General features: G+C 45.6%; 1 protein-coding gene across 2 annotated transcripts in view; it reads left to right on the top strand.

Moving 5' to 3' along the window:
* Positions 1–348: 348 nt before the first annotated feature.
* The window catches only part of LOC129846182 (dynamin-2-like), a 99,604-nt gene continuing 81,685 nt past the window's right edge, over positions 349–18,267 (top strand). The window contains exons 1-3 of one of the 2 annotated variants that reach the window (XM_055914146.1): positions 349–970; positions 9,427–9,500; positions 18,064–18,213. In XM_055914146.1, coding sequence (XP_055770121.1) covers positions 810–970; positions 9,427–9,500; positions 18,064–18,213 — 385 coding nt within the window. In that variant the 5' untranslated portion in view covers positions 349–809. The remainder of the gene's footprint in view (positions 971–9,426; positions 9,501–18,063; positions 18,214–18,267) is intronic. The other variant, XM_055914145.1, reaches the window with a different exon arrangement.

Genomic DNA, 18,267 nt, shown 5'->3' with positions numbered 1-18,267 from the left:
TCAATAGTAAGCTACTGTATCAATAGATCTAGTTATTCACATATGTTTGTGATTGAACAAGCATTTCGCTGCACTCGCAATAACATCTGCCAACCATGTGTATGTGACCAATAACATGTGATTGGTTTGCATCTAAACACAACACTCCTGTTAATGTCTAATTATCTCAAGAGAAATGAAGCTTTGACACGAACTGGTGTTTCACCTATTCAGCTCTTCCAGATCAGTGTTGTTGAAGGTCAAATAAAAGGAGACAATGAGAGGATGCAAAGGAGAGAAAGACGCTTTAAACTTTTGAGAAGGGGCGGGGAGAAGGGGATTTGATTGACACCCTTTGCGGCAAATAGCAGGACATTGCCGGGTCCACGGAGGCGTGTCTAACGTCCATTTTCACAACGCACGAAAACCAATCATACAGTAGGATCCTCCTATACGTTGACAGACATTGTGATGGCCAATGAGAAGAGGTGTAAGTGGATGACAGGCGGAGCCACGGTCTGGGAGCAGAGTCTGCGTGTCGCCTGACCGGATGATGACTGACTGAAGTTTTATCACTGTAGTTTTCTTTTCCGTCTTGTCTATTCATTTAAATAGCGCGTCACTGTAGCCCTGTTGTTTAGAATCTAGTTACTGAGCCTAACCCAAATCTGACAACAATCACGTTTTAACAGTCGACTTGACTTTTACGCTTTTTCAGGGAAAGGCAAATCCAGGTTCGCAAGTGAGAGAGCGCAAAGATCCGACCCACCTCTCTCTCTCCCTGTCTCTCCGAGAATCCTGAGTTGAGCCCGCCGGAGAGAAGAGCCACCATGGGGAACCGGGGTATGGAAGACCTTATTCCCCTCATCAACAAGCTCCAGGACGCCTTCAGCTGCATCGGCCAGAGCTGCAACCTGGACCTGCCACAAATCGCCGTGGTCGGAGGGCAGAGCGCCGGGAAAAGCTCCGTTCTGGAGAATTTCGTTGGAAGGTGAGTAGTAATGGTTAGCTCTGGTCCTTGACGTTACTACGCGTTCATACATTTATGAGTGAAAGAGAGAACGCGCACTAACGCTCTGGACCAGAGCTGGGTAACGGGTTATGGGTTGAGTATAGAAATACTATACACATATATGTACGACTTCGGTGGATAGTCAACCTATATAAAGTGAAGGGTTGGATGCATGCTGGCGGAGCTTTGGGGCTTTTTACATAAAGTTTGTAGTGCAAGTTATATGATATTTATACCGTACCTTGCATGGCGTAAAAGTAGCCAACGAAGCAACATCGGGTCTATGAGTTGTCACGTCTTTTTTCCAGATCTGATGAGCGGGTTTATTCACGAATAAAGTTTACGCACTTTGCGCAACTAGCTGTCAAAATACAGGGATAAAGGGCGTGGGTGGGGTGGGGGGAGAGATAGTGGAGGTTTGAGAAAGGGGGGGAAGAGACTGATAGAGAGTCTCTCTCTCTCTCACACCCACCCCCCCCCCCCCACACACACACACACACACACACACACACACACACACACACACACACACACACACACACACACACACACACACACACACACTGTTAAAGGAATTAAATTCCTATGTTTATCAACCAATTCAATTAAAACACTCTGCCCATACATAAGAATTTGTAAGATACTTATCAGCATAAAATGGACAGAAACCAATCAATCAATCAATAGCGTTTATTCTCGAGAGTACTGACCATAGTACAATTTACATCAGGTTATATAATAAAGATGATGTCATAAGTTTTAATGTCCATCCTCCTCTAGAATACAATGGCAATACAGTTCACAGCCTCATTACGCTGTCTGGCACCTGTTAAACTATCTGCAACCAACCCAAGGTCTCTCCCCTCCCTGGGTAGAGACAGAATTTCCTGTAAAGAGCACAGCATTCCAGTCTGTCTGATGATGACTCCATTCGTTTCTAACAAGGAACAGAACATTCCCTGTTCCAATTCTTGATTATAATTTCAAACATTATATACAGCATTATGATTATAATAAGATTCATACATCCATACAGTAACATAGTAGTATTCTGTTTAGTTATAATTCTAAGTCAAATGTACACATAATTTAGTCATTATTCATAAAAATCCCATAACACACACACACACACACACACACACACACACACACACACACACACACACACACACACACACACACACACACACACACACACACACAGAGTAATAAGCTCATAGACCCACAGTATGTCTGTCTGTTATAATGCCTCTATCCTATCGAACTTTAACATGGATCCTGTGTGTGTGTGTGTGTGTGTGTGTGTGTGTGTGTGTGTGTGTGTGTGTGTGTGTGTGTGTGTGCACACGTGCGTGTGTTCTTGTGTGTATGTTTCTGTTTGTGTGCCAGTGTGTGTGTCAGTGTGTGTAGACTGGTGTTGTAGTTTATAGCCTAACATGACATAATATTCAATAGATTGGTCTGTATAATTGGGTCTGTGTGTTAGGGTTTCACATAGTCTATATGTTCAATAGATTGGTCTGTATAATTGGGTCTGTGTGTTAGGGTTTCACATAGTATATATGTTCAATAGATTGGTCTGTATAATTGGGTCTGTGTGTTAGGGTTTCACATAGTATATATGTTCAATAGATTGGTCTGTATAATTGGGTCTTTGTGTTAGGGTTTCACATAGTATATATGTTCAATAGATTGGTCTGTATAATTGGGTCTTTGTGTTAGGGTTTCACATAGTCTATATGTTCAATAGATTGGTCTGTATAATTGGGTCTGTGTGTTAGGGTTTCACATAGTCTATATGTTCAATAGATTGGTCTGTATAATTGGGTCTGTGTGTTAGGGTTTCACATAGTATATATGTTCAATAGATTGGTCTGTATAATTGGGTCTGTGTGTTAGGGTTTCACATAGTCTATATGTTCAATAGATTGGTCTGTATAATTGGGTCTTTGTGTTAGGGTTTCACATAGTCTATATGTTCAATAGATTGGTCTGTATAATTGGGTCTGTGTGTTAGGGTTTCACATAGTCTATATGTTCAATAGATTGGTCTGTATAATTGGGTCTGTGTGTTAGGATTTCACATAGTGTATATGTTCAATAGATTGGTCTGTATAATTGGGTCTGTGTGTTAGCTTCATAGAGAGGAACCTTATTCACCACATAGTGTATTACTTAGTGCACTACTTATAAAGGGAATATGGTCCATAGTGCACTACTTATGAAGGGAATATGGTCCATAGTGCACTACTTATGAAGGAAATAGGTTCCATAGTGCACTACTTATGAAGGGAATATGGTCCATAGTGCACTACTTATGAAGGAAATAGGTTCCATAGTGCACTACTTATGAAGGAAATAGGTTCCATAGTGCACTACTTATGAAGGGAATAGGGTCCATAGTGCACTACTTATGAAGGAAATAGGTTCCATAGTGCACTACTTATGAAGGAAATAGGTTCCATAGTGCACTACTTATGAAGGAAATAGGTTCCATAGTGCACTACTTATGAAGGAAATAGGTTCCATAGTGCACTACTTATAAAGGAAATAGGGTCCATAGTGTATTACTTAGTGCACTATAAAGGGAATAGGGTCCATAGTGTATTACTTAGTGCACTATAAAGGCAATAGGATCCATAGTGTATTACTTAGTGCACTATAAAGGGAATAGGGCCCATAGTGTATTACTTAGTGCACTACTTATAAAGGGAATAGGGTCCATAGTGTATTACTTAGTGCACTACTTATAAAGGGAATAGGGTCCATAGTGTATTACTTAGTGCTCTACTTATAAAGGGAATAGGGTCCATAGTGTATTACTTAGTGCACTATAAAGGGAATAGGGTCCATAGTGTATTACTTAGTGCACTACTTATAAAGGGAATAGGGTCCATAGTGTATTACTTAGTGCTCTACTTATAAAGGGAATAGGGTCCATAGTGTATTACTTAGTGCTCTACTTATAAAGGGAATAGGGTCCATAGTGTATTACTTAGTGCACTACTTATAAAGGGAATAGGGTCCATAGTGTATTACTTAGTGCTCTACTTATAAAGGGAATAGGGTCCATAGTGTATTACTTAGTGCACTATAAAGGGAATAGGGTCCATAGTGTATTACTTAGTGCACTACTTATAAAGGGAATAGGGTCCATAGTGTATTACTTAGTGCACTATAAAGGGAATAGGGTCCATAGTGTATTACTTAGTGCACTATAAAGGGAATAGGGTCCATAGTGTATTACTTAGTGCACTACTTATAAAGGGAATAGGGTCCATAGTGTATTACTTAGTGCACTACTTATAAAGGGAATAGGGTCCATAGTGTATTACTTAGTGCTCTACTTATAAAGGGAATAGGGTCCATAGTGTATTACTTAGTGCTCTATAAAGGGAATAGGGTCCATAGTGTATTACTTAGTGCACTATAAAGGGAATAGGGTCCATAGTGTATTACTTAGTGCTCTATAAAGGGAATAGGGTCCATAGTGTATTACTTAGTGCACTATAAAGGGAATAGGGCCCATAGGGTATTACTTAGTGCACTACTTATAAAGGGAATAGGGTCCATAGTGTATTACTTAGTGCACTACTTATAAAGGGAATAGGGTCCATAGTGTATTACTTAGTGCACTACTTATAAAGGGAATAGGGTCCATAGTGTATTACTTAGTGCACTATAAAGGGAATAGGGTCCATAGTGTATTACTTAGTGCACTATAAAGGGAATAGGGTCCATAGTGTATTACTTAGTGCTCTATAAAGGGAATAGGGTCCATAGTGTATTACTTAGTGCACTATAAAGGGAATAGGGTCCATAGTGTATTACTTAGTGCTCTATAAAGGGAATAGGGTCCATAGTGTATTATTTAGTGCTCTATAAAGGGAATAGGGTCCATAGTGTATTACTTAGTGCACTACTTATAAAGGGAATAGGGTCCATAGTGTATTACTTAGTGCTCTATAAAGGGAATAGGGTCCATAGTGTATTACTTAGTGCACTATAAAGGGAATAGGGTCCATAGTGTATTACTTAGTGCACTACTTATAAAGGGAATAGGGTCCATAGTGTATTACTTAGTGCACTATAAAGGGAATAGGGTCCATAGTGTATTACTTAGTGCACTACTTATAAAGGGAATAGGGTCCATAGTGTATTACTTAGTGCACTATAAAGGGAATAGGGTCCATAGTGTATTACTTAGTGCACTACTTATAAAGGGAATAGGGCCCATAGTCTATTACTTAGTGCACTATAAAGGGAATAGGGTCCATAGTGTATTACTTAGTGCACTATAAAGGGAATAGGGTCCGTAGTGTATTACTTAGTGCTCTATAAAGGGAATAGGGTCCATAGTGTATTACTTAGTGCTCTATAAAGGGAATAGGGTCCATAGTGTATTACTTAGTGCACTACTTATGAAGGGAATAGGGTCCATAGTGTATTACTTAGTGCTCTATAAAGGGAATAGCGTCCATAGTGTATTACTTAGTGCACTATAAAGGGAATAGGGTCCATAGTGTATTACTTAGTGCTCTATAAAGGGAATAGGGTCCATAGTGTATTACTTAGTGCTCTACTTATAAAGGACATAGGGTCCATAGTGTATTACTTAGTGCTCTGTAAAGGGAATAGGGCCCATAGTGTATTACTTAGTGCACTATAAAGGGAATAGGGCCCATAGTGTATTACTTAGTGCTCTATGAAGGGAATAGGGTCCATAGTGTATTACTTAGTGCACTACTTATAAAGGGAATAGGGTCCATAGTGTATTACTTAGTGCACTATAAAGGAAATAGGGTCCATAGTGTATTACTTAGTGCTCTATAAAGGGAATAGGGTCCATAGTGTATTACTTAGTGCACTACTTATAAAGGACATAGGGTCCATAGTGTATTACTTAGTGCTCTATAAAGGGAATAGGGTCCATAGTGTATTACTTAGTGCACTATAAAGGGAATAGGGTCCATAGTGTATTACTTAGTGCTCTACTTATAAAGGACATAGGGTCCATAGTGTATTACTTAGTGCTCTATAAAGGGAATAGGGTCCATGGGGTATTACTTAGTGCACTACTTATAAAGGACATAGGGTCCATAGTGTATTACTTAGTGCACTATAAAGGAAATAGGGTCCATAGTGTATTACTTAGTGCTCTATAAAGGGAATAGGGTCCATAGTGTATTACTTAGTGCACTACTTATAAAGGGAATAGGGTCCATAGTGTATTACTTAGTGCACTATAAAGGAAATAGGGTCCATAGTGTATTACTTAGTGCTCTATAAAGGGAATAGGGTCCATAGTGTATTACTTAGTGCACTACTTATAAAGGACATAGGGTCCATAGTGTATTACTTAGTGCTCTATAAAGGGAATAGGGTCCATAGTGTATTACTTAGTGCACTATAAAGGGAATAGGGTCCATAGTGTATTACTTAGTGCACTATAAAGGGAATAGGGTCCATAGTGTATTACTTAGTGCACTATAAAGGGAATAGGGTCCATGGGGTATTACTTAGTGCTCTGTAAAGGGAATAGGGTCCGTAGTGTATCACTTTGTATGAAAGATAACACATTTTCTGTCCCTCTCATGCCCCATCCATCCTGTGTGTTAGTCTGTATGTGTGGCTGTGCTCCTGTGTGTGTGTGTGTGTGTGTGTGTTTCTCAGAGAGATAGACAGTAGGGGCATTGATTGGGTGGTGAGGTCATTAGTGATGTCATAAGCTGTGATGTCATCTCTGGTGGACTGTGGTGTGTGTGTGTGTGTGTGTGTGTGTGTGTGTGTGTGTGTGTGTGTGTGTGTGTGTGTGTGTGTGTGTGTGTGTGGTGGTTGCAGTAAGTCTAGGGGTCAACGTACGGTCTGTATTCAAAATAGCATCCTATTCCCTATGTAGTGCACTACACCCTATTTGCCCCAATCAATAGTAGTGCACTACATAGGGAATAGGGTTCCATTTGGGATGTAGGGTGATCACTCACTTCCTTCCTGCTTGGTCAGGGCTAAACAGTTAGGAAGAAGTGATGTATGTATGTATGTATGTGTGTGTGTGTGTGTGTGTGTGTGTGTGTGTGTGTGTGGGTGTGTGGGTGTGTGGGTGGGTGGGTGGGTGGGTCGGTTGGTCGGTCGGTCGGTCGGCGACTAAAAAAAATCTTGGTCGTCTATTCTCCTCCAGCTCCTGCTGGCTTTCCCAGATTCTGACTTTACTCTCCTGAACACCTTTCTCATGTGGAATACCTTTTTATCTGACCGTTTCTCCCGATCTGCGCGCCAGTTCTGGTTTTCATGGAACAGTTTCATTTGTAATAAGGTATTCATGTCTCTACATCCTTGTCATGTGGTTCATCAACATTCTATCCAAATCTAAATGAACATGATACAAACCTAAAAAGTAACTTCTATTGCCAACTATGTAAAGAAAGACTACATAAAGCCAACAAATAAAAACATTGCAGCCTGCAGGTAGAACATCTCCTGATAAAAAAATGTAGGTTGAATGCATTAACAGAAATGACCGTAACCAAAGTAACAAATATTGTACGTTAGAAATGATAGCAATTAACAGTAAATGTACTACTGGTGATATACTGTATATATATATATATATATATGTATATAATGGGGAATTGATAGACACTAACAATCAGACGTGAACAATTCACACAATGAACTTATGAAACAATTTTCACAAATGGGCGTGAGAGAGCGCATTCTACAGAGAGAAGTACATTGTACATCTGGGGGCTGCATGGTCAATCTGACCTCTGCATTGGCCATGCAGCATGTATGGTGATACGGCCTCAGGAGAAGCCAGGGCATTTATGGTGATACGGCCTCAGAAGAAGCCAGGGCATTTATGGTGATACGGCCTCAGGAGAAGCCAGGGCATTTATGGTGATACGGCCTCAGGAGAAGCCAGGGCATTTATGGTGATACGGCCTCAGGAGAAGCCAGGGCATTTATGGTGATACGGCCTCAGGAGAAGCCAGGGCATTTATGGTGATACGGCCTCAGGAGAAGCCAGGGCATTTATGGTGATACGGCCTCAGGAGAAGTCAGGGCATTCATACTTCTTGCACTTGGCAGAGCAGTGCAGAGCTGTTTCAAGGAAGTGAGTTTGTGTTTTCTACAGGATGTAACCGCCCCCCACCTACCGTCAACCAATCACGTCAATGCAGAGATGTACAGAGCCCTCTGCATTGGCACAACATTTGGGAGGCGCATGGCGATGCGGGAGGGAGCGCCGTTTGGCCTCTGCTTGCCTCTGGAGGCTCTGCAATTGCGTCACACACTCCATATGGAGCCTCTGACCATATTTTTGGATCAAGTATACATAGGCTTTTAGTCTAGGCCTCCGCAATGGATTAGTGCCCTGAGATGGGCGCAAATATATATGTATTTGATCCTGCTCGACTCAAACACTCTTGGTCAACCAACAGCCTGACGACCAAACAATCGACCAGTCAACTAATTGGGGTCAGCCCTAAAGTACTGTGTGTGTGTGTGTGTGTGTGTGTGTGTGTGTGTGTGTGTGTGTGTGTGTGTGTGTGTGTGTGTGTGTGTGTGTGTGTGTGTGTGTGTGTGTGTGTGTGTGTGTGTGTGTGTGTGTGTGTGTGTGTGTGTGTGCAATAGTGGTTGGTTGGGAGAAACTTGACTGTCCGTCTACCCCTCCCCCTTACTGTCCTGGATTTAACACACGCACGCACGCGTGCACGCACGCACGCACGCACTCACACACACACACACACACACACACACACACACACACACACACACACACACACACACACACACACACACACACACACACACACACACACACACACACACACACACACTTTCAGGGCCCTGGGTTGATGCAAATGATTTGATTTCCATCGTATCGAGAGTCAAATGACCTATTTCTATCTCTCTTAGTCTCTCTCTTTCCCTGTATCTCTCTCCCTCAATCTCCCCCTCTCGTTCTCTCCCTCTCTCTCTCTCTTTTCTCTCACTGTTTTTCCATCTCTCTCTCTTTCCCTCTCTCTCAAATCAATTTAAATTAGCTTTGTTGTCATAACATATTGATGATAGCGCCAAAGCACAATGTTACATTTAAAAAAGTGTACACTCTTAGAACAAAGGGTTCCAAAAGGGTTCTTCGGCTGTCTTCGTAGGAAAACCCTTTTTGGTTCTAGGGAGACCGTTTTTGGAAAGGGTCCTACATGGAACCCAAGAGGGTTCTACCTGGAACGAAAAGGGTTCTATCTGGAACCAAAAACAGGTTATTCAAAGGGTTCTCCTCTGGGGAGCTGAATAACCCTTTTAGGTTCTAGATAGGATTTTTTTCCTAAGAGTATAATAAACAATTATTAATAATGAACAGGTTATGGAAATCACTGAGTGATCCCCCTGTGTGTGTGTGTGTTAAATGATCTGTGTCTTTCTTCAAGGGACTTCCTTCCCCGAGGCTCTGGTATCGTGACCCGCAGACCTCTCGTCCTTCAACTGGTCAACAACCAAGCAGGTGGATACACTCACACACAACACACAACACACACACACACTCAAGCACGCACAAACACACAGGGATGCACACACACATACAAACACACACACAGGGATGCACACACACATACAAACACACACACAGGGATGCGCACACACACACACACACACACACACACACACACATACATACATACATACATACATACATACACATACTGATGATAGGACGACATAAACTGTATCTTGGAAAATATACACATTCTAGTTATCAGATTCACATGTAATTGTTGTGCAATTTAAATGTTTAAATATGAAACTATTTGTGAAAAGATGAAATGTAATTTTTTTAGCTTCTTAATGAGAGAACGGTTTGTCAGAAGAACACCACTCTGCTCACTCAGAGGCTCAAGTGAACAGACATGGGTTGTAAACTATGAAACACAGCCCTCTCTCCACATCCTATATAAGCCCCTTGACGAAAATGTAACTTTCTGTTCCGAGGACGTTAGGGCGACGGTCCTACGTTAAAAGGGCTCAGATAATAAGCTGTTCCAAGTACGTGTGGACTTGAGGTCCCCATGTTGAAAGGACAAAGACCACCTACAGAACTAAGCCAACCTCAGCAAGAATCTAACGAAATTAGCATCGAATTTCAATGGGAAGGTGACAACCTACACGCTGGAAGGATGGATTTCGACTATACCAGCCAGAATATAGCATGAGCTTAAAGTATGGCAACTTGGTATGAACTTTGAACTCTTATTCACTAAAGAAGTGATACCTGCCAGCCGTCGCGTTAGCGCAGCAACTGTAGACGTGGGCTAGGAGAGGACGGACAGAGTATCTGTCTACCACACGACGACGGTACTACCAAGTATCCATTCTACCACCAGAGATCCATGCTGGACAAACCGGCCTTCCAACGACGACCAATCTACCGAAGCGCAGCTCAGAGTAAATATTTATTGCATTCTCCTTTTTCAAATGGGCGGTAATTTAGAACGCATAAGATACTGTATTTACGATAGCAGAGCTTCTCCCTTTGTTCCTCAGTCTTCCCGCTATTTCACTCAAAACCCCCCCTTTTCTTTGTGTAACCAGCCGCTATATCGGCTACGTTATCCAGGTCCATCAATCTATGATTCATTCTGTGGAGATGTAATTCTGTGTGATTAGTTAGATATTTAGTAAATAAACAATTAAACCAAATGTTGTATTGCTGATTCAACTTGTTAGCCAGGGTTCGTGAAGATAACCAAGAATTTGCAACTTTCAGATGAGACTAAACAAGGTGAGGATTAAATATTGACTGCTACTGACGTAAAAGATTACCAGGTCTTTAAGAGTTTATTCGGAAGATAACAGCTCTATAAACATTCTTTTGTGGTGTCCCGACTTTCTAGTTAATTATTTACCTGATGTAACGGCTTTCTGTAACAATTCCAGTGGTGGAAACGAGTCAGGTGCAGAGAGCAGGAATCTCTTTCAAAAAAGTGGAATTTTATTTCCTTAACGTAATCACCTACAAACCAGTGACGCCACACTAAACACTGGGCGCGTAAAGAGAAATGTCCAAAGTCAATTGAATAACAAAATCCACAAAATACACACCACAAACACGAAACAGAAAAACAAGCCCGCACAAAAGGGAGCGGGCAAACTGGGTTTAAATAACCCCTAATCTAAACACACAACAGGTGAAACAAATTAGACAAACTAAAAGGAAAACAGAAAAGGGGATCGGTGGCAGCTAGTAGACCGGAGACGACGACCGCCGAGCGCCGCCCGAACGGGAAGAGGCACCATCCTCGGCGGGACTCGTAACAGTACCCCCCTCCCGACGCGCGGCTCCCGCAGCGCGCCGACTCCGGCCTCGAGGACGACCCGGAGGGCGAGGAGCAGGGCGCTCCGGATGGAGGCGGTGAAAGTCCCTCAATAGGGACGGATCCAAGATGTCCCCCACCGGTACCCAGCATCTCTCCTCCGGGCCGTACCCCTCCCAGTCCACGAGGTACTGCAGGCCCCTCACCCGGCGTCTTGAGTCCAGAATGGCTCTGATCCTATACGCCGGGGACCCCTCGATGTCGAGAGGGGGAGGAGGGACCTCCGGTACCTCACCTTCCTGCAGGGGACCAGCTACCACCGGCCTGAGGAGAGACACATGAAACGAGGGGTTAATACGATAGTAAGAGGGAAGTTGTAACCTATAACACACCTCGTTTATCCTCCTCAGGACTTTAAATGGCCCCACACACTGCGGCCCCAGCTTCCGGCAGGGCAGGCGGAGGGGCAGGTTTCGGGCCGAGAGCCAGACCCTGTCCCCTGGTGCAAACACAGGGGCCTCACTGCGGTGGCGGTCAGCGCTCCTCTTCTGCCGTTCACTGGCCTGCTTGAGAGAGTCCTGGACCGCTCGCCAGGTCTCTCTAGAGCGCTGTACCCATTCCTCCACCGCAGGAGCCTCAGTCTGGCTCTGGTGCCACGGAGCCAGGACCGGCTGGTACCCCAGTACACACTCGAAAGGCGACATGTTCGTAGATGAGTGGCGGAGTGAGTTCTGGGCCAACTCCGCCCACGGGACGTACCTCGCCCATTCTCCTGGCCGGTCCTGGCAATACGACCTCAGAAACCTACCCACCTCCTGGTTCACTCTCTCCACCTGCCCATTACTTTCGGGGTGATACCCAGAGGTGAGGCTGACCGAGACCCCCAGACGCTCCATAAACACCCTCCATACCCGGGACGTGAACTGGGGACCTCGATCAGATACGATATCCTCCGGCACCCCATAATGCCGGAAGACGTGGGTAAATAGAGCCTCCGCAGTCTGTAGGGCCGTAGGGAGACCAGGCAATGGGAGGAGACGACAGGACTTAGAGAACCGATCCACAACGTCCAAAATGGTAGTGTTCCCCTGAGACGGAGGAAGATCCGTCAAAAAATCTACTGATAGATGAGACCATGGCCGTTGTGGAACCGGAAGGGGTTGTAACTTCCCCCTTGGTAGGTGCCTAGGAGCCTTACTCTGAGCGCATACCGAGCAGGAGGAGACATAGAGTCTCACGTCCTTAGCCAAGGTGGGCCACCAGTATTTCCCTCTAAGACCACGCACTGTCCTCTCCACCCCCGGATGACCCGAAGCAGGTATTGAGTGAGCCCACCGAATCAATCGATCACGAACACCAAGCGGTACGTACCTACGGCCAGTCGGACACTGGGACGGCGCAGGTTCTACCCTCAACGCCCGCTCGATGTCCGCGTCCACCTCCCATACCACCGGAGCCACCAGACATGAGGCGAGAAGGATGGGAGTCGGATCGATGGGCCGGTCATCCGTGTCATAGAGACGAGACAGCGCGTCGGCCTTTGTGTTAAGGGAACCTGGTCGGTAAGAGATCGTAAATCTAAAACGAGTAAAAAACATGGCCCACCTCGCCTGACCCGGATTCAATCTCCTCGCCTCTCGGATATACTCCAGATTGCGATGGTCAGTCCAGATGAGAAAAGGGTACTTAGCCCCCTCAAGCCAGTGTCTCCACACCTTCAGGGCTTTTACCATAGCTAGTAACTCCCTGTCCCCCACATCATAGTTCCGCTCCGCCGGACCCAACTTCTTAGAAAAGAAAGCACAGGGACGGAGCTTCGGTGGCGTGCCCGAGCGCTGTGATAGCACGGCTCCAACACCAGCCTCGGACGCATCCACCTCCACTATGAACGCTAATGAAGGGTCCGGATGCGCCAACACGGGAGCCTCAGTGAAACGTGCCTTCAACTGGTTAAAAGCTCTCTCAGCCTCGGCCGACCACTGTAGACGCACCGGCCCTCCCTTTAGCAGTGAGGTAATGGGGGCCGCCACTTGGCCAAAACCCCGAATAAACCTCCGGTAGTAATTGGCAAACCCTAAAAACCGCTGCACCTCCTTTACCGTGGTTGGAGTCGGCCAATTACGCACGGCGTTAACGCGATCACTCTCCATCACCACCCCTGAGGTGGAAATGCGATAACCCAGGAAGGAAACGGCTTGTTTGGAGAACACACATTTCTCAGCCTTGACGTATAGGTCATGCTCCAGCAGCCTCCCAAGAACCCTGCGCACCAGGGAAACATGCGCGGCGCGTGTAGCAGAATAGATCAGGATGTCATCAATATACACTACCACACCCTGCCCGTGCATGTCCCTGAGAATCTCATCTACAAAGGATTGGAAAACGGCTGGAGCATTCTTTAACCCATACGGCATGACGAGGTACTCATAGTGGCCTGATGTGGTACTAAACGCTGTTTTCCACTCGTCTCCCTCCCGAATACGCACCAAATTATACGCGCTCCTAAGATCCAGTTTTGTGAAAAAACGTGCTCCGTGGAATGATTCCACCGCCGTAGCGATGAGAGGTAGCGGATAACTAAATCCCACTGTGATTGAATTTAGACCTCGATAATCAATGCACGGACACAGACCTCCCTCCTTCTTTCTCACAAAAAAGAAACTCGAGGAGACGGGTGACATGGAGGGCCGAATGAACCCCTGTCTCAGAGCCTCCGTGACATATGTCTCCATAGCCAACGTCTCCTCCTGTGACAAGGGGTACACATGACTCCTGGGAAGTGCAGCGTTCACCTGGAGGTTTATCACACAATCCCACCGTCGATGAGGTGGTAATTTAGTCGCTTTCTTTTTACTAAAAGCGATAGCCAAATCGGCATATTCTGGGGGAATGCGCACAGTGGAAACCTGGTCTGGACTCTCCACCGAGGTGGCACCGATGGAAACTCCCACACACCTACCTGAACACTCCTCTGACCACCCCTGAAGAGCTCCCTGTCTCCAGGAAATGAGGGGATTGTGAATGGCTAGCCAAGGAACCCCCAACACCACTGGAAACCCAGGTGAATCAATAAGGTAGAAACTAATCTGCTCCCTATGATCCCCCTGTGTTACCATGTCCAGCGGAATCGTGGCCTCCCTGATCAGCCCTGACCCTAGTGGTCGGCTATCTAAGGAGTGCACAGGGAAAGGAGGGTCTATCTGCACCAGCGGAATACCCAACTTACGGGCTAGACCGCGATCCATAAAACTCCCAGCTGCGCCTGAGTCTACGAGCGCCTTATGCTGGAGAGAAGGGAAAAACGCAGGGAAAAAAATACCCAAAAACATGTGACCGACAGGAAGCTCTGGGTGAGTCTTGTGCCTACTCACCTGGGGTGATCGAGGAGTATTCCGCCTGCCATCTCCACTCCCAGAGGCGCTCCTCCAACACCGGTCTGAAGTGTGTCCTCTCCTGCCACAATAGGTGCAAGAGAAGCCACCTCCTCTGGCCCCCCTAGATGCAGCCCCTCCCAACTCCATCGAGGTTGAATCGGGAGGACTGGGAGGTGGAACGGACAGGACCCCCTCTGAACGCCCGCGGGCAGCTAGCAGGTTGTCCAGTCGTATAGACATGTCAATTAACTCATCGAGAGAGAGCGTAGTGTCTCGACAAGCTAGCTCCCGACGGACGTCCTCCCGAAGGCTACATCGATAATGGTCCATCAGGGCCCTGTCATTCCACCCCGCGCCAGCAGCCAAGGTCCGGAACTCCAAAGCGAAGTCTTGCGCACTCCTCGTCTCCTGTCTGAGGTGGAACAGTCTCTCACCCACCGCTCGGCCCTCCTGAGGGTGGTCAAATACGGCCCGAAAGCGGCGAGTGAACTCTGGGTAGTTGTCTCGAACCGAGTCTGGGCCGTTCCAGACCGCATTAGCCCATTCCAGGGCTCTACCCGTCAGACAGGAGATGAGGAGGCTAACACTCTCCTCTCCAGAGGGAGTCGGATGAACAGTGGCCAAGTAGAGCTCCAACTGGAGCAAAAACCCCTGGCACCCAGCCACCGCTCCATCGTACTCCCTTGGGAGCGCAAGACGCAATGCACCCGAACCTGATGCTGACGTTGATAGGGAAGGTTGCGCCGTCTGGGAAGGAGCTGGGGTTGTAGTCGGAATACCACTCCTCTCCCATCGTTCCATCCTCTCCATCATCATGTCCATTGCCGTCCCTATCTGATGGAGAACGGCGGTGTGATGCTGGACACGCTCCTCCATCGATGGGAGAGGGGTGGTTGCTGCTTCTGCTGACTCCATTATGGGGTGCGGGCTTCTGTAACAATTCCAGTGGTGGAAACAAGAGTCAGGTGCAGAGAGCAGGAATCTCTTTCAAAAAAGTGGAATTTTATTTCCTTAACGTAATCACCTACAAACCGGTGACGCCACACTAAACACTGGGCGCGTAAAGAGAAATGTCCAAAGTCAATTGAATAACAAAATCCACAAAATACACACCACAAACACGAAACAGAAAAACAAGCCCGCACAAAAGGGAGCGGGCAAACTGGGTTTAAATAACCCCTAATCTAAACACACAACAGGTGAAACAAATTAGACAAACTAAAAGGAAAACAGAAAAGGGGATCGGTGGCAGCTAGTAGACCGGAGACGACGACCGCCGAGCGCCGCCCGAACGGGAAGAGGCACCATCCTCGGCGGGACTCGTAACACTTTCGTCCTATTCATCTAAGGAGGAGTAGGAAATATCGGACCAATGTGCAGCGTGGTACGTATCCATAATATATTTTAATAGAATGAATACAAAATACAAAAACAACAAGAGAATCAAAATGAAAACCGAAACAGTCCCGAATGGTGAAAACACTGAAACAGAAACAACCACCCACAACACACAATGGAAAACAGGATACCTAAATATGGCTCCCAATCAGAGACAACGATAAGCAGCTGCCTCTGATTGGGAACCACACCAGGCCAAACACATAGAAAACAAACAACCTAGAAAAAATAACATAGACTGCCCGCCCCAACTCACGCCCCGCCCTGACCTAACACAAAGACATAAAAAAGAAACTAAGGTCAGAACGTGACACCTGAGTAGCTTAATCAGGTAATATTAATTACAGAGAAATTAGTTTATAGAATAGCATGTCATATCACTTAATCCGGCATAGCCAAAGACACGACACAAGCATACCCATAACATGATGCAGCCACCACCATGCTTGAATATATGAAGAGCAGTGATGTGTTGGATTTGCACCAAACATAACACTTTGTATTTCAGGACATAATGTGAATTTCTTTTCCACATTTTTTGCAGTTTTACTTCAGTGCCTTATTGCAAACAGGATGCATGATTTTGAATATTTGTATTTTCTACTCTGTCATTTAGGTTAGTATTGTGGAGTAACTACAGTGTTGTCTATCCATCCTCAGTTTTCTCCTATCACAGCCATTAAACTCTGTAACTGTTTTAAAGTCACCATTGGCCTCATGGTGAAATCCCTGAGCAGTTTCCTTACTCTCCAGCAACTGAGTTAGGAAGGAGGCATGGGACTTTGAGGTGACTGGGTGTATTGATACACTATCCAAAGTGTAATTAATAACTTCACCTTTCTCAAAGGGATATTCAATGTTTGCTTTTTTTTTTACCCATATACCAATAGGTGCCGTTCTTTGCGAGGCATTGGAAAACCTCTCTGGTCTTTGTGGTTAAATCTGTGCTTGAAATGCACTGCTCGACTGAGGGACCTTACAGATAATTGTATGTGTGGTACAGAGATGAGGTAGTCATTAAAAAAATAATGTTAAACACTGTTATTGCACACAGAGTAAGTCCATACAATGTATTATGTGAAATGTTAATGACATTTTTACTCCTGAACTTATTTAGACTTGCCATAACACAGGGGTTGATTACTTATTGACTCAAGACATTTCAGCTTTTAATTTTTAATGAATTTGTCAAAAATTCAAAAAACGTAAGTCAAATTTGACATTATGGGGTACTGTGTGTAGGCCAGTAACACAATCTGAATTTAATCAATTTTAAATTCCAGCTGTAACACAAAAAAATGTGGAAAAAGTCAAGTTGTGTGAATACTTTCTGAAGTCTCTCACAAACAAGTCATGACATGCTTCGTTTTTGTGGTGACTTACAGATGTTTTCTCTCCCTCTAACCTCGTCTCTATGTCCCTCTCTCTCTCTCTCTATCCCTCTGTCTCTCTCGCTCTCCCTCTAACCTCATCTCTATGTCTGTCCCTCCCTCCCTCCCTCCCTCCCTCCCTCCCTCCCTCCCTCCCTCCCTCCCTCCCTCCCTCCCTCTAACCTCGTCTCTATGTCTCTCTCTCTCTCTCTCTCTCTCTCTCTCTCTCTCTCTCTCTCTCTCTCTCTCTCTCTCTCTCTCTATCCCTCTGTCTCTCCCTCTGTCTCTCTCGCTCTCCCTCTAACCTCATCTCTATGTCCCTCCCTCCCTCCCTCCCTCCTCTTCTCTATGTCCCTCCCTCTCTCTATCCCTCTGTCTCTCCCTCTCTCTCTCCCTCTCTCTCTCCCTCTAACCTCGTCTCTATGTCCCTCCCTCTCTCTCTCTCTATTCCTCTCTCCCTCCCTCCCTCCCTCCCTCCCTCCCTCCCTCCCTCCCTCTAACCTCGTCTCTATGTCCCTCCCTCTCTCTCTCTCTCTCTCTCCCTCTAACCTCGTCTCTATGTCCCTCCCTCTCTCTCCCTCTCTCTCCCTCCATCCTTCTGTCCTTAATAACAGAGTATGCTGAGTTCCTTCATTGTAAAGGTCGTAAGTTTGTGGACTTTGATGAGGTGCGTTTGGAGATTGAGGCCGAGACTGATCGCATCACTGGGTCCAATAAGGGAATCTCTGCTGTTCCCATCAACCTCCGAGTCTATTCCCCTAATGGTACACGCACGCGCGCGCGCACGCACACACACACACACACACACACACACACAC

Source organism: Salvelinus fontinalis, unplaced genomic scaffold, assembly GCF_029448725.1.
Source record: "Salvelinus fontinalis isolate EN_2023a unplaced genomic scaffold, ASM2944872v1 scaffold_0471, whole genome shotgun sequence".
NCBI lineage: Eukaryota > Metazoa > Chordata > Actinopteri > Salmoniformes > Salmonidae > Salvelinus > Salvelinus fontinalis.
This window is presented reverse-complemented; position numbering and strand designations above follow the sequence as displayed.